This window comes from Sinocyclocheilus anshuiensis, unplaced genomic scaffold (genome assembly GCF_001515605.1).
Source record: "Sinocyclocheilus anshuiensis isolate Anshui unplaced genomic scaffold, SAMN03320099.WGS_v1.1 scaffold1162, whole genome shotgun sequence".
NCBI lineage: Eukaryota > Metazoa > Chordata > Actinopteri > Cypriniformes > Cyprinidae > Sinocyclocheilus > Sinocyclocheilus anshuiensis.
Window position 1 is genome coordinate 1373054 of NW_015540875.1, and position 16495 is coordinate 1389548.

The following is a 16495-nucleotide window of genomic DNA, read 5'->3' on the forward strand; positions in this document are numbered from 1 at the left end:
TGTGCTGCTTTATATTTTTGTGGATACCATAATCAAATCTTTTAATTATTTGATGAATAGAAAATTCAAAAGAACAGCATTTATTTGAAATAGAAGCTTTTGTAGCATTATAAATGTCTTTACTGTCATCAATTTAATGCATCCTTGTTGAATTAATTTCTTGTACAAAAAATATTTGACTGACTTTTGAATGATAGTGTATGAAATAAATATATATATATTTTTAAATGATAATAATAATAATAATAATATTTTTTCTATAGTTTATAACAGGCCAAAACAATATACGAATGATTTTTTTGTCTTGTCTCTTGTCTTTTTAGAATGTAAAATGGCAAAGAAAAAAATTATGAAATGCATTCTGATTGAAGTACAATTTATGATTTCTGAACTAAGTAGGATGACAAACTGGGTAACACTTTACAGTAAGTTTCTGTTAGTTAATGCATGAACTAAAACTCAAAGTTTTACCACAACCTGCCAAAATATAAGTTTGGCTTAATTTGAAGAAATTATGACAGAAATGTATTGTAGAGTAGAATGTACTTCTAAAAGTAATAACAACAATAATATAGTTATTAAAACATTATTTGTTGAGGACTATCACACAATCATAGACAATTTTATTTGATTACATTTTTTAAAAGATCAATGACATTTTTAAAGTTTTATGGATTCATGTGATTATCACCGTTTTTGTTTTTATTTGAATTTGTATTAAATCATAACAGAATTCAGAAAAAAATTAAACTGAAAACATAATTTGGGAAAAAATTAAATTGAATTTGGGGGAAAAAAAAGAGATTGCATAATTTCATTTGATTACATTTAAAATATCAGTTAAATCAATAAAGTTTTATGCGCTCATTTAATTACAACAGTTTTAAATAATACATTTGTATTAAATCAAATCAAAAACTGAACCTGAAAACACAGAATTTGGGAAAAAAATAAAACTGAGTTTGGGAAAAATAAACCAGATTTCATAATTTCATTTGATTGATAATTGCATTTGGTTTACATTTTAAAAGACAATAATATAATATAATATAATATAATATAATATAATATAATATAATATAATAGGAAGTAAATAAATAAACAAACAAAACTGAATAGATTTTATAGGGCCCTAATGTTAGCTTATGCACATTAAATAATATTAACAGATACAACTTTTGATTTTAAGATTAATAAATAAAGTATTTTCACAATTAGTTCAAATATAGTTAACTAATGTTAGTAAATGGACTGTGTTTGTGTCTGTCCCTCTCGCCCCCTGCCTGGCTGAAGGACCTCGGGGCCCTGGACGGTGTGTGGTGGGAGGCGTTTTGCCGTATGGTTATCTTCCGTGGCGTGTCGGATTAATTGGCGCGTCCATCAGTGCAGGAATCCTCATCCGTAGCGGAGGTAGACTGCAGCAGCACTGGCCGCTGCACACGCTAGAGATCTGGCACAGGCCACGGGTTTGGCTTCCGCAGCCATGGGGCTCCAGGCTTGGCCCAGCTCTACCCTCAACAAGAGCCATGGAGATGGGAGGCGCAGCGCTCGTCCCCTGGGCTTTCAAAGCCGTTAACAGTAGTTTGAGGGGGTTAAAGAGAACCGTCGCATGTGTGTGTGAGTGTGTGTACCTGATTACTCATGTGGCCGCGTGTACGGCTGTGGTGTAAATGAGTGTCTGTGTGTGTGTGTGCTGTTTATTGGGGGATGGGTACTGGATCGGCGCCATGCCGTCCCCCTCTCTGGGCACACATCCATACAGGATGTGAGTGCCAGGCTTTATCTATTTGGTGGCACTTTCATATTCCGAGTAGCATTTCAATTAATTTCTCCTCCTGCACCACAGAAAAACCACCGTTTCTGCAGCTTGTAAACTGAAAAAGAAACATATAAATTGTTTATTTGTACGCTCTCGTTGACGTCGAGTGCAGAGTTCGTGAAATCGTGACATTTTGGAGGTGAAACACAAGCTGTTGAGGTTCCTAATGGTAAATTTCCTTCCTTCCCTCCTGCAGTGCAGGATATTTTCGCCTGTCCAATTGTAGGTTTTATTTGAAGCATCATCCATATGGCACAATTTATGAACGTAATTTAAGGTAAACATGAAGTGCTGTTCATAACTGATTTTCTTACATAATCTAGTGATATTTTTAAGGAGTTAAGATATGGTAAGACTTTTTTTTTTCTTCTTTCTGAAAAAAGTATTTTATGCTTACCAAGGCTGCATTCCTTTGCCCAAAAATACAGTAAAATCAGTAATATTGTGAAATATTATTACAGTTTAAAATAGCTGCTTTCTATTAGAATATGTTTTAAAATGTAATTTATTCCTGTGATGCAAAGCTGAATTTTCAGCAGCATTACTCCAGTCTTTCAGTGTCACATGATCCTTCAGAAATCATTTTAATATGATGCTTTATTATCAGAGCTGGAAACAGTTGTGCTGCATAATAGTTTTTTGGGAACCTGTGATACTTTTTTTTTCAGGCTTATTTGATGAATAAAATTAAAAAGAACAGCATTTATTTAAAATAGAACTCTTTTTAACAATATGAGTCTTTATTATCTCTTTTTATCAATTTAACACTTCATTTCTGAAAGAAAAAAAATGTAATTAATGACCCCAAACTTTTGAACGGTAGTGTATATTGTTAAAAAATATGTATATTTTGAACAAATGCTGCTCTTTGTAACTTTTTATTTGCAGTACAGGGGGCAGGCGATAGGCCGGTGTGTGTAAAGAAGGGGGGTAGAGGAGGCTGTGCCATCTGTCACTGAGCGCCTGGCTCGCTGCTCTCTAGGGGGGAACAGTGGGTCTGCAAAAAGTGAGAGAGAGAGAGGTATTTAAAAATGTGCAGGATAGGCTGTATATCAATACAAAATTGCAATTGTAATTTCAACTGGTGGTTGACCGATATAGTTATATTCCGAGTAGCATTTCAATTAATTTCTCCTCCTGCACCACAGAAAAACCACAGTTTTTGCAGCTTGTAAGCTAAAAAAAGAAACACATAAACTGTTTATTCGCTGTTGTTGACATTCAATGCAGAGTTCAATGTGAAATCGTGAGGTTTTGGAGGTGAAACGCAAGCTGTTGAGGTTCCTAGTGGTGAATTTCCTTCCTTCCCTCCTTCAATGCAGGATATATGTGACCCTGGATCACAAAACCAGTCATAAGTTGCACAGGTATAGCCTATTTGTTGCAATAGACAACAATACTGTACATTGTATGGGTCAAAATTAGCAATTTTTCTTTTATGTCAAAAATCATTAGGATATTAAATAAAGATCATGTTCCATGAAGATATTTTGTAAAATTCCTGCTCTAAATATATAAAAACTTACAAAATAACAAAAATAGTTGTATCTCAGCCAAATATGGTCCTATCCTAACAAACCATACATCAATGGAAAGCATATTTATTCATTTTTCAGATGATATCAATTTCAAAAAATTGCCCCTTGTGACTGGTTTTGCGGTCCAGGGTCACATATCGTCTATTTGCAGATAAGCAGCTGTTTTGAGGCTGTTTTATTGGTTGATTTAACAGTTTTGGTATATCCCAATTGTAACAACTTCGCAGCCTTGCCAACATAATAAACCCAGCATTTAGTAAACATTCTAATCATAGCATTTTTTTCAAATATTTGAGGAAATTTGAATAGATTTTTTTATTTTTTTCCATTTTTCCAGTTTTCCAGCATATTTCTTTTTATTGTCTTCCATTTCCCAGTTTCCAATTAAATATTTATAAAATATTAGCATTATACACATACTGTGTATATATATATATATTATTTTATTTTATATTGTTTATTTATTTATTTTTACGGAAGTTACATTCATTCAAACATTTACACTTGTAATTAACCACTATACATCGACCTGGTTCACACTAGATAATAACTATGGCCACTTGGCTAGGTAATTTATTAAAATTTTCAAATATAGTGTAAAATAAGTGGTTTTAAATTTTTATGTTGTTTATTTGATATAATTACATTGTATTATGCATTTTATCATCATAGCAACCTGCAGTCTGAACAACAGCGTCAGTCTTTCTCTTCCAGGAAAACAGACCAGCAATATTGATGACATCACCTTGCACTCAGGGGTGTCGTGCAGATTGTTGTCTAATAAAATTGAGACTGAGACCTTCCCTCCCCCTGATAACACCTGCCTCTGTAGGCTGTGATGTAAACTGCAGTCTATTGGCTGTTCATTCCATCAGCTGTGTTTGAGCTGTTCCTGTGGGCGGGGCGTTTGAGGAGCAGGTGTGGCCTAAATCACATTTATTTGACCTATATTTCCAGGGCAGGTCTAGACTCATCGTCTGCCGCTCCGCTTTTGCATTTGCTTTCATTAAGGCACAAGAACCCAAAGCCGAATGCAAATCAAATTACGCTCCTACTGTATATGGAAGTTCGGTCCTCCCTCTTCCTGTTCTTCAGAATAGAACCAGGGATATGGAGGGAGCAGTAAAAAATAAATAAAGGATGAAATAGAGAACGTTTATAGTTTTCAGTTTAATTTAAAGATTAAAAATGAGAAAATACATACAAATATTTAACAAATATTTTGGAATAACATGCACTGATGAATCATTCACAATAATACCAGGAACATGTAATATTACATAAAAAGGTTCAGTTTTGATTTCATGTCGAGTAGATTTAGAGGTTTGTTAAATTCCCTAATTTTGAATATGAGCAATAGTGAAAGTGACGTATGACTGAGCAAACACCACTAATACAGACATGACAGCGCTGAACTGGCATTCACAGAGCTCTGCTGGGGCTGAGAGAATAGAGAGAAGAAGGGCATTATGGGAGTTGTGCTGACACCCTCTGATGGTGAATACAATCACGGCCCCTGTTGTCAGATGACAAGCCCTTTAGAACCCAGAGCCATTCCCTTAGAGTGACCTGTCTCTCTCTCTCTCTGTGCCTGTATGTCTCTCTCTCGCTCCTGGAAGAGGCTGTGGTAATTAGCAGGGCTCTAATGAGACAGAATGTCAGTGATCTGCTGCAGTACAGGGGGCAGGCGATAGGCCGGTGTGTGTAAAGAAGGGGGGTAGAGGAGGCTGTGCCATCTGTCACTGAGCGCCTGGCTCGCTGCTCTCTAGGGGGGAACAGTGGGTCTGCAAAAAGTGAGAGAGAGAGAGGTATTTAAAAATGTGCAGGATAGGCTGTATATCAATACAAAATTGCAATTGTAATTTCAACTGGTGGTTGACCGATATAGTTATATTCCGAGTAGCATTTCAATTAATTTCTCCTCCTGCACCACAGAAAAACCACAGTTTTTGCAGCTTGTAAGCTAAAAAAAGAAACACATAAACTGTTTATTCGCTGTTGTTGACATTCAATGCAGAGTTCAATGTGAAATCGTGAGGTTTTGGAGGTGAAACGCAAGCTGTTGAGGTTCCTAGTGGTGAATTTCCTTCCTTCCCTCCTTCAATGCAGGATATATGTGACCCTGGATCACAAAACCAGTCATAAGTTGCACAGGTATAGCCTATTTGTTGCAATAGACAACAATACTGTACATTGTATGGGTCAAAATTAGCAATTTTTCTTTTATGTCAAAAATCATTAGGATATTAAATAAAGATCATGTTCCATGAAGATATTTTGTAAAATTCCTGCTCTAAATATATAAAAACTTACAAAATAACAAAAATAGTTGTATCTCAGCCAAATATGGTCCTATCCTAACAAACCATACATCAATGGAAAGCATATTTATTCATTTTTCAGATGATATCAATTTCAAAAAATTGCCCCTTGTGACTGGTTTTGCGGTCCAGGGTCACATATCGTCTATTTGCAGATAAGCAGCTGTTTTGAGGCTGTTTTATTGGTTGATTTAACAGTTTTGGTATATCCCAATTGTAACAACTTCGCAGCCTTGCCAACATAATAAACCCAGCATTTAGTAAACATTCTAATCATAGCATTTTTTTCAAATATTTGAGGAAATTTGAATAGATTTTTTTATTTTTTTCCATTTTTCCAGTTTTCCAGCATATTTCTTTTTATTGTCTTCCATTTCCCAGTTTCCAATTAAATATTTATAAAATATTAGCATTATACACATACTGTGTATATATATATATATTATTTTATTTTATATTGTTTATTTATTTATTTTTACGGAAGTTACATTCATTCAAACATTTACACTTGTAATTAACCACTATACATCGACCTGGTTCACACTAGATAATAACTATGGCCACTTGGCTAGGTAATTTATAAAAATTTTCAAATATAGTGTAAAATAAGTGGTTTTAAATTTTTATGTTGTTTATTTGATATAATTACATTGTATTATGCATTTTATCATCATAGCAACCTGCAGTCTGAACAACAGCGTCAGTCTTTCTCTTCCAGGAAAACAGACCAGCAATATTGATGACATCACCTTGCACTCAGGGGTGTCGTGCAGATTTTTGTCTAGTAAAATTGAGATTGAGTCCTTCCCTCCCCCTGATAACACCTGCGTCTGACTAGCAAGTAGACTGTGATGTAAACTACAGTCTATTGGCTATTAATTTCATCAGCTCTGTTTGAGCTGTTCCTGTGGGCGGGGCCTAAATCACATTTATTTGGCCTGTATTTCCAGGGCAGGTCTAGACGCATCGTCTGCAGCCGCGTGTCTGCATTTACTTTCATTAAGGCATGAGAACCCAAAGCCAGATGCAAATGAAATTACGCTTCTATGGAAGTTCGGTCCTCCCTCTTCCTGTTCCGACGGCCTCTATAATTTCACAGAGAATATATATTTTTCATTATCGTGCTTCAATTTGAAGAGTTGTTTGTTTACAGTTATGAATTCGCTGCCTCCCAGGGGCGTGTGCGAGGCAGATGGGAGCGGCAGGCCTGTGAGAGCGGAAATAGGGCCATGACTGTTTATTAATTGATTTATTTATTTATCTGGCTGCCTGGTTATTAGGTTGCCTGGGAAACAGCTGCAGTTCCCCTGTATTATTAAAGACACAATATTCGTGAACCAGAGACCCAGATGTCTGGGAAATTAATTCCGCGTATGATTTATCGCAGCGTGCGCCTCCAAACGAAGCTTTTTCCTTGTCGTTTAACACGTTCGTTGACCGTCTTCTGGTTCTCTGGCTTGTTCTCCATCTGTCTGCTCTCTCTCTCTCTCTCTCCTCGGCACGTAAGGTAGCGTTAGAGGTGGCCCGGTTTCTCGCGCTCTCCTCTGTCAGACCACACAGGGCTTGTTCTGAGGCCCATTCTCGCTAATCTGATCAGGCAGGCAAATACGCCGGGAAAAGCGGCTTTAATGATCCCCCTAATTACCTCAAGTCAATACCAACTGTATTATTAGACTCTGGGAAAATATTCCATTAGGGTCCCCCCCGTGGGACTCCCCGCACGTAGCGATGTCACGCGCCGCGCGCCCCCATGCTTGTAATTAATTTTATTTACACACGCAGGAATGCACAAGGTCGCACCTGCAGCCCGGAGCCGCCTCGCCCGGCCCCCGACTCGCCCGCTTAATCAGATCTGTCATAATTACCATTCTGCATGCTTCTGACACACGCTGCGAAATATTTCAATTTAACTGCAGCCAATGGCTGCGGCAGACGCCGCTCTGCTCGCCGCTCGCCCACGGCATACAGAGGCGGACCGGACCTGCTCTGTGCTTTCCCTTCTTTGCTCTCTTCCTTCTGGTTTTTTGCAACTTTTTGGACATTAGTGACCAGATAAATTGGTCCATTTGTTCCATTATTGCACGCTTGGTTTCTTTTACTCACCCTCACGTTGTTCTGCATGACTTTCGTGCAAGCGTGCAAAACAAAAGGTGCATTTTTGAAGGACATACAGGCCTTTCTTTTGTATATAGCTTATTGGAAAAAGTCAAACAATACATTTAAATTATTGTAAAATTATCAGAAGTTATCCATGTACTTCATTCAGAATATTCTGAAGTAGAGTATTCTATTTAAAAAAAAAAAAACGTTCATATATATTATTAATATATATTATATTAAAGATATATTTCTAGATATACTTACATAATAAATATTGTATTCATTGTTTTTATATATATATATATATATATATATATACACTACCCAAAAAAATGACACTCTGTCCCTGCGTAATAAAACAATTCATCAAACATCCTCAAACGCTTCAAAAGCCTCTGTCATAAAAGTTAACAACTTGATATATTTGTGCCGTTTTAAAGCAAACTTGTGCTAATTAAGAGTGCTGTTGGAGCTGACATGTACAATTTGCAGGTTTTATGCTGTTTTAATCTATAATTCAATAAGATCAGGCATGATTTATCTGCTTAATTACTCTCTGATATTAGCAATTAAACTCCAGCTTTGAATTAAATCTCAATCACACGCTTATAATTGATGGACTAGCGTTTTCTCATAGGTTGCTTGTGTGTCGAGGGTTCCTTGCAGGCTCTTTGTTTGAATTATGTTGCGATCAACCTACTTACACTTTGTGTTGGGCTTGTTTTTTGTTTTCCTTCAGGTCTCTTGAAAAAGTTAACCTAGTTACAGGCCACCAGATCTGCTTTATCCTCGCAGAATTTTGTAGAAAAAGTTGTTGACATTGTATCAAGGTACAAGTATTTATAGTTGTTTTTGGGCAGTTGTTTGTGAGTTAAGTTTACGTAGGTGGCCATTTCTTACTACATCAGAGCAGGTATTGCAGACTTGCACAATTTAAAAAAAAGACTTTTTTTGAGAAAATACCAAGCAAATGTGATTTGCAATCAAATACAGCTAGATCTTTTTAACTCATTTTTTTGTTCACTATCCTTTAATCATCTGCTGAAAAGCATTTCTAATATTTTATTGACTTTAGCAATTTACTTAAAGTGCAAAATATGTACAATAAATGACACTTGCTTTAATATTTTATTTTCTAATGCAATGCACTTCTGAAATGCAGCTCAAGCATCCAAATCCTTTTTGGGGCCAAAGTGTATTATAACTTCTAGAAAGCTCACAAGGAACATATTAATGGCGTCATGCATGTCGTTAAAGCAGGTTTTCAGCACATACTGTTACAACCCTTTTGTCTCTGCTTAGAGATCTCAGATAGATAGATAGACAAACAGACAGGCATTATTGATCCCCAAGGGGAATTTTTCATAAAAACAGCGCTATACATGTTGCAATCAAACAAGACAAGACAGAACACGTCACTCTATAGCATTAAATACGTGGTGAGAAATATGAACGTGCAACACAGTAAATGCTCTGAATAACTTCTTGCTTGAGTAAGTTTGTTCTCTACTCTTCTTCTACGATTAGTTTTGGTTAAATACAGCAATGGCAACAGTTGAGGAGAATCTTCGCTGTTTATTGCTTAAAAGGAAACTCTCTCTATCGCCCCCTTGAGTTCGGAGGTTTGTCAGTGTTTGCAATGCATTCCCATCTTAAATATATTTGTAGCCCAAGGATGAAGGCAGTAGAGTGTTTGCTTGACCACATCTGTGGAGAACGGATGCGTTTTTGTGTGTTTAGAGTTCATCTGGGGCACTGGCCTCATTTTCTCTTCCTCCATGCCAAGACCATTTGAATAAATACTGGGAGCAGATCTATTTGCATAGTAAGATATCCAAAAAGGGAGTCCGTTCTCGTCCTATTTTTGGCCCCCTTTTTGTTTTTGCTTATTGTTGCAGAAGATTCACATATGCTGCACGAGCGCATTAATATATTTCAGCCAACAGATGGACTTGACGCGCATGCGGCGGCTCCGATTCCTTCGCTCGTACATCCGCAAACCCCACACACGTTCGCTCTTAGGGCCCGGCGCGCAGATGAAAACAGGTTTGAACATACTGTATTATCTTTTGAATTGATCTGCATGACACTGTCTGCTAAAGCTGAGTCGGTGCCAGATTCCAGAGGGGCGGTAGAGCAGGAAACAATAATGCTTTGTCTGTTGAACACTGCAGCCCTCTGCCTGACATCAAGCTGTTTGTTTCTCGCTTTTGTTTTTACTTCAACGCGCTCGAGACTGAAGCCATAACAATGGATTAGCATCTGTATTTAAAAACAATGGAAAAGAACGAAATGGAAAGAATAGTTCTTTAACATCTGCCCCCAGACTGCGGTTTTTGACAGGCGTCCACGTGAGTTTGTGTGTTTGTTTAATAGAGGAGCCTGGGTACGCCCTCAGGTCTATAGGGGCCGTATCTCCACTGAAACTTGCTGACTTGTTTGAGAATGGCAGCCAGCGATGTGATGACTGATAAGCGAACAGTCGTGGCGTAGAACGTTGATCTGGAGACAGCCGTGACCAGCTGATCTGACATCATAATTCATATAGTTCCATACTTTATAGTAAGCAAAATTAGGATTGGTGTCCGGAGGTGTACTGTTCGTCAGCTGTGGACACTTGTATATATTCGCCATATATAGGAAATATAAACTCTAAAATAAAATTACACATATAAATAATTCCTTTGTTTTTAATTATTTATTGAAATTAAATTTAAATAGAATATCAAAACAAAAATTGTCAACTGTGTGCACATATTTATACATAGTGTGTGTGTGTTTAAATTAATAAAATAAAATTAAAAATACAATAAAATTTAAATTTAAGAAAAAATTAAGAAAAATGTTACAATACAGATATATTTATGTCTCTGTTTTTAGTTATTTAAATTAAATACTTCTTAAATACTTATATTGTTTTTTTCCTATTTTTTTGGTTTAAAAAATATAAATTAAAAATTGTATAAGTTATTTATATTTTTATAAATTATATTAAAAATATAAATTAAAATTGCATTTTTTTTCTCTTACCGTTTTTTCTTTTTCTTTTTCTATTTTATTGGTGGTATTGGTAGTGTAAATTGATCTGCTCCAATGCTGTTTAATGCTATTACCCTCACCAAGAGGTACAAAATCATTTTTGGTACCAGATAAAATGTGATTGTTAGATAAGACTGTAAGATATTGTCGCTTAAATCTCTTCAATTTTGTTTTAGTTTGTAACTTTAAAGTAGCTTCCTACTGTTCATTATGGGTAGTTTATATCGTAGCAAGTACATTTCCCAATAACCTTGCCCAATACTTATCTCCAACACTATTTTCTCGAAGGTATTTGCTTGACAATCATCGCTAACCAAGTACACACTTTTAGTGCGTAGTAGAAGTATACAAACTGGGATGCGGCCCAGTGATGCTGGGGAGCTGTTGGCCGATTCGGGACCGGTGGCGACATCGAGGTCCAAGTGATTTGAGACGGGTATCGTCACAGGAGTCTGAGGCCTGGCAGAACAGGGTGAGCGGAGGGGATGATAAGAAGCAAATGAGATAATAAAAAGGTGTTGATGGTGCCATGTGACTGTGATGTGGAAAACCGCAACTGTCTGGGGCTCCTGAACTCAATCCCAAGGTTATTAATGTGTCCGCTGGCATCTGGGTCCAGGCGAGGGACATAAACACCACGCTGTTCTCTCACAGTAGCGTCCTGTGCTTGTCTCATTGGCAGCTTGTGACCGCTCGGCCCTCACACGCATAGACACACCGTATCCTGCTTAGTTGAGTGAATCTTATGCATGAATTCAGCCATTGTGCGCCAGAGAAATATTTTTATCAGAATGTACCACTACTATTTATACCCCGAACACAATGGAGGCTCTGGTGGGCTGCCTGGACCCTCTCTTCACGTACCACTTGACCTGTCCACCCGTCCACGGCCTTTATGGATGTTTGGGTGACATAATCTTAAAGTTGAGCTGTAAATGGGTGAAGCTCACACAAAATCTGTCAAGAACATTTTAAGGTCATATTTCACCTGAAAATAATTATGATGAAAAAGTAAATTAAATTAGTCTTAAAATAAATTATGTTTAATATTATTTTATTTTATCTGAAATGTGACTAAATTTGGCTTAAATAAAATTAGTCTTAAATTTCTATTTTATTTTAGATATAAGATTTTATAATTTAATTTTTAGTGTGAAATGTGACCTTATTTATTTGTTTGTTTGTTTATTGGTGATTCACACAGTACCCATAAAAATAGTAATAAATAAAAAAAAATAAAACAACACAATATTCTTATATATTTCTCGTCTAGAGCTTCAAAGGTGATTGTAAGAATTTCTCAATCTGTGCTCAGTTTTGCCAAGATACCAAAATCAGAAGATCTCACCTCACATTTTCATAGCTCTTTACTCTTACTGTATGTCAACTGTTGACTGATTAGTCGTTTTTATTTCTCATAATGATTTTAGAAGGAACTTTAAAACAAAGTTGATGCCTAATGAAGCAACTGGGAACTAATGAAGCGCACGCAACCTCTGAACAATTTTTACCATCACTAGCCAAGCTATAGTCCATGTTATTTGTACATGACTAGTTTTCCTATCTCCATATTCTCCAAAAATATACAATATCCTTTATAGTGTTTGTCAGATTTGACCAACCAAATCCCAGTAACGTTCCAGTATCCAGGCTGACTCTACTCTGTGCAAGCGCTCACTGTTTATGGTAAGACAGTGGAAGCAATGCAATTGGACAAATACAAGCACTTTTTCAGGTCTTCAAGGCCCAGAGAGCATTACACTGTCAGTGTGGCTGCCCAATGCAAAGTGTTTATTGTTGTGTTTTTGTTCTATAATGCAACAGCATTAATGCTAATACCTCTGTTGACTTTTTTCGGGTTGGTTGCATGTTGATTTTTTTTTTTTTTGTGGCTCGTTCTTTGGCTCAGTGGGATTTGTTTGCCGTTTTATCCACAGATGTTTGATTGAGGATTATTTTACGATAGTGCGCTTAATGGCTGCGATAAGGTGTGTGCGTGTTTGAAGCGCGTCGGGCTACAGACATCACAGCAGGAACAGGACTCAAATCCCCACGTGTGCAAATAAAGCAAAATGCGACAATAAACATGGCAGAGGAACAAGGTGAGCTGTGATGAGCCTCTCTCACTCGCTCGCTCTCTGGGGTTTTACATGGGGTTTGGGAGGAGCAAGAACATGGGACAACAGAAATGCTGAGTTATCTTTGCCATGCAGCGCTCTGGTGTGACTCTGGCTCCTGCTCCGTGTGTGTGTGTGTGTGTGTGTGTGCTGGGTAATCCTGTGGAAATGAAAGGTGCTGCCACACACTGGCCTGGAGATTACGGCATCACGTTTGTAAGTGTGCCAGGACTCGACTGCTGGAACACACACTAGAGCTCCCTTTTCCTCTTTTCTTTTCCTAAAACTAGGATTTGACCACGCTTTATATTAGGAATGGGAATCATAAGGAATTTAATGGTTCCAGTTCCTTAACCAATCCATTAATGCTTCTTCTAGTACTTTTCAGATAGAAACTCCTCTCTCAAACTAAACAAAATCAATAATATTTAGCATATACACAGTACATATTTTTGTTTGTTTACTGCATTAGTTATGAAGGTATTGCGTGAGAAGTTATTAAACTTGTTCGTTTGACTTATGAATATTGATTGTGCGATTACGTTCACATAAATGTTTTGTTTTTGCATTGCAGCCATGCATAGTATAACTCAAAATATAATAATTATCTTCTAAACAGTAGGGTAGGGAAGGCGTAATGTTAAAATGATAACTATACTCTTTATGTAATGTTCCACCCTATGTGACGTATAAGAAAAAAGAAAAATGTTCAATGAATACAAAATGGGGAAAAAATTGTTCAAAGGTTTGAGTCCATTAAGATTTGTAATACTTTTATTCATTGCATTAAATTGATCAAAAGTGACAGTTAAGACAAAAGAAAGATTTCTATTTTAAATAAATGCTGTTCTTTTGAACATTGTATTCATGAAAGAATCCTGAAATAAAAAAATATGCAACAATTTCCACCGATATATTAAGCAGCACAACGGTTTTCAACATTGATAATAATCAGAAATGTTTCTTGAGCTGCAAATCAGAATGATTTCTGAAGGATCATGTGACACTGATGCTGAAAATTCAGCTTTGCCTCACAGGAATAAATTACATTTCAAATTCTATTCAAATGGCAGGAATAAATTACATTTTAAAATATATTCACATAGAATACAGTTATTTTAAATTGTAAAAATATTTCACAATTTTTATTACATTTTTAATCAAATAAATGCAGCTTTGGTGAGCATGAGAGACTTCTGACCAACCCCAAACCTTTGAAACCTAGAATACATGACATGAAACATGAAGGTTTTTTTCATTTTAACTGGAATTTGTTAAGTCGACTTGTTTCTTTTCACATCTGATGTGTTGTCTTCATGTTCTCCTGCAGGGCTGGCTCTGTGAATTGCTGCGTTGGAAAGAGGACCCGTCTCCGGAGAACCGCACGCTCTGGGAGAACCTGTCCATGATCCGCCGGTTCCTCAGTTTGTCCCAAGTGGAACGTGACGCTATATATGAGCAGGAGAGCAACGGAGGACCGCAGCACCATGTGGACAGACCTCCTCACCTGCTGCACATGCCCACCGACCCATTACAGGTCAGTGTCACAAACACACACAATATACACTCTGAAAAAAAGGTACAAAAGCTGTGGGCCGGTACCCTTTCAAAAGGAACACCTTTTTCCATTATTTACACCTAAAAAGTGCATTTTAGTACCTTAAATGTACACATTAGTACCTCAGGTGTACATATTAGTAACTAAATGCGACAGCTTTTGCACCTTTTTTTCCTGAGAGTGTAGTATTCGAGTTATTTTTCCTGGCATTTCAAAATGGTTTTCATATGGTAACCATATGGTAAGGCCTTATTTATTTTTACCAAAAACGTGTCTAATTAAGTCTGTTTTGATCATTTGAAGTTTGGAGGTGCTGTAGAACTTTTTCAAACGCTGGTAATTTTGCGCTCCGCTGCTGTGTAAGCAAAACAGTCATTAGCAACATAATTTGTCTGCATTTAGATATTAAGGACAGCTAGCTATTTGAATAAATTCATCACTATTCCGAATCCATATTTAATCACAAAAATCCCACAGTTCTTGTGGTTACAGCTGCGTGTTTGATCAGATATTATTTTGTTTACTCGCAAGCATATGGTCATTCCAAGAAAATAACATGCGGCGGGGAAGAAAAACATTTATTCACTTCCATTTTCACCACTTAAGGCGACGAGATACGTGCATGGCTGCTGGAGGTGTGCAGATGTCTATTAAAACATGTGGTTACACTTGACAATACGGTTTCATTAATTAACATTAGTTAACCACAGTAGTTAACATTAAACTAAAAATGAACATACTTCCACGGCATGTTAGTTCATGTTCATTTCAGCATTTACAACTACATTGAAAAAATTGGTGTAGAAAAAAAAAATTAACTCAGAAATTGCACAAATAATTATATATATGGCAAGAAACATTGAATTAAACATGAAAGTTTGAACTAGAAAGACTGAAGTAGTATTTTCTTTTAAAGTAGTATTTTTTTTTTTAGTTATGCAACTCTGAAAAATAATTGTCATTTGCACATATTTCACATGGTTGGTTAGTTTGTTAACTAATGAATTGACTAATGTCAAGACCTTACTGTAGTGTCATCAAGCATTTAAATAAATACAACTGTAAATGCATGCATAATAAAGCCATAAAACATGAGATTACGTACAGTACTGTGATTTTCCCATGGTTAAAAAGATCTTAATCACAACGTGAAGCTAATTCCATAGACTTTCATTGAATGAGGGAACTTGGTATCATAGGAACACCTTAGCATTATGATAGAAACTTCTGCATCAGTATGTTTCAAAATGTAAAATTGTACTTCAACATTAATTTAACGCATGTCAGATGTACAGAAATCCTTCTGTGCATCATGCTCATGTACATTTATTTCTGCTCATTGTATTCCAGTGTCTTTGATATGTTATCAGGAGACTGGCATATTTACAAAAACTGTTATCAAGCGTTCCCGTTCCTCTTGGGAATGTCCCAGGAAAAGCAGTCTGTATAGTGTATGGAAAACAGCAGCTGCCGGTTACAATGGCCTAAACTCGCAAACAATGGTGCATTTCAGAGCAAATGTGTCATATGTTTACACCGACGTGAAAGTGGCCTAAACACAGACACCGATAGCGCTCACACTCCGCACATCTCTCGCGATGAGATCTTGCCACATATTGAGGCTGTATTTACCACGTTAAGCAACAGCTTTTGAATAGGGCTTGATAAGCAATCAACAGAGCGGCACTTTTTATGCGAATATTCTGATGAAAGAGTTCACATTCGTGTTAACAGCCGAGCATTAACAGGAACCAGTAAAGCTATAAAATCCGCACATCTGATTGCTAGAGGTGGGTGACGTAACCAAAATCATATATCATAATATGAGTCATTTTATAGCACGGTAATGGCATATATCACAATATGGTTATTTTTGCTGGAAATTCAGCTAGAAACTTTTCTTTTTCATCTGGCCGTCTCTCTCTCTCTCTCTCACACTTAAATTTATTTATTTTTTTAATTTATTTCATTTATTATTTTAGGAACTTAATGCGAAAAATGTC

The 16495-nt window shown here is 36.6% G+C and overlaps 1 protein-coding gene across 4 annotated transcripts in view; it reads left to right on the forward strand.

Moving 5' to 3' along the window:
* The window catches only part of LOC107688206 (DNA-binding protein SATB1), a 60643-nt gene that overhangs the window by 42450 nt on the left and 1698 nt on the right, over window positions 1–16495 (forward strand). For all 4 annotated transcript variants that reach the window (XM_016485813.1, XM_016485812.1, XM_016485815.1 and 1 more), the window contains one exon: window positions 14265–14471. In XM_016485813.1, coding sequence (XP_016341299.1) covers window positions 14265–14471 — 207 coding nt within the window. The remainder of the gene's footprint in view (window positions 1–14264; window positions 14472–16495) is intronic.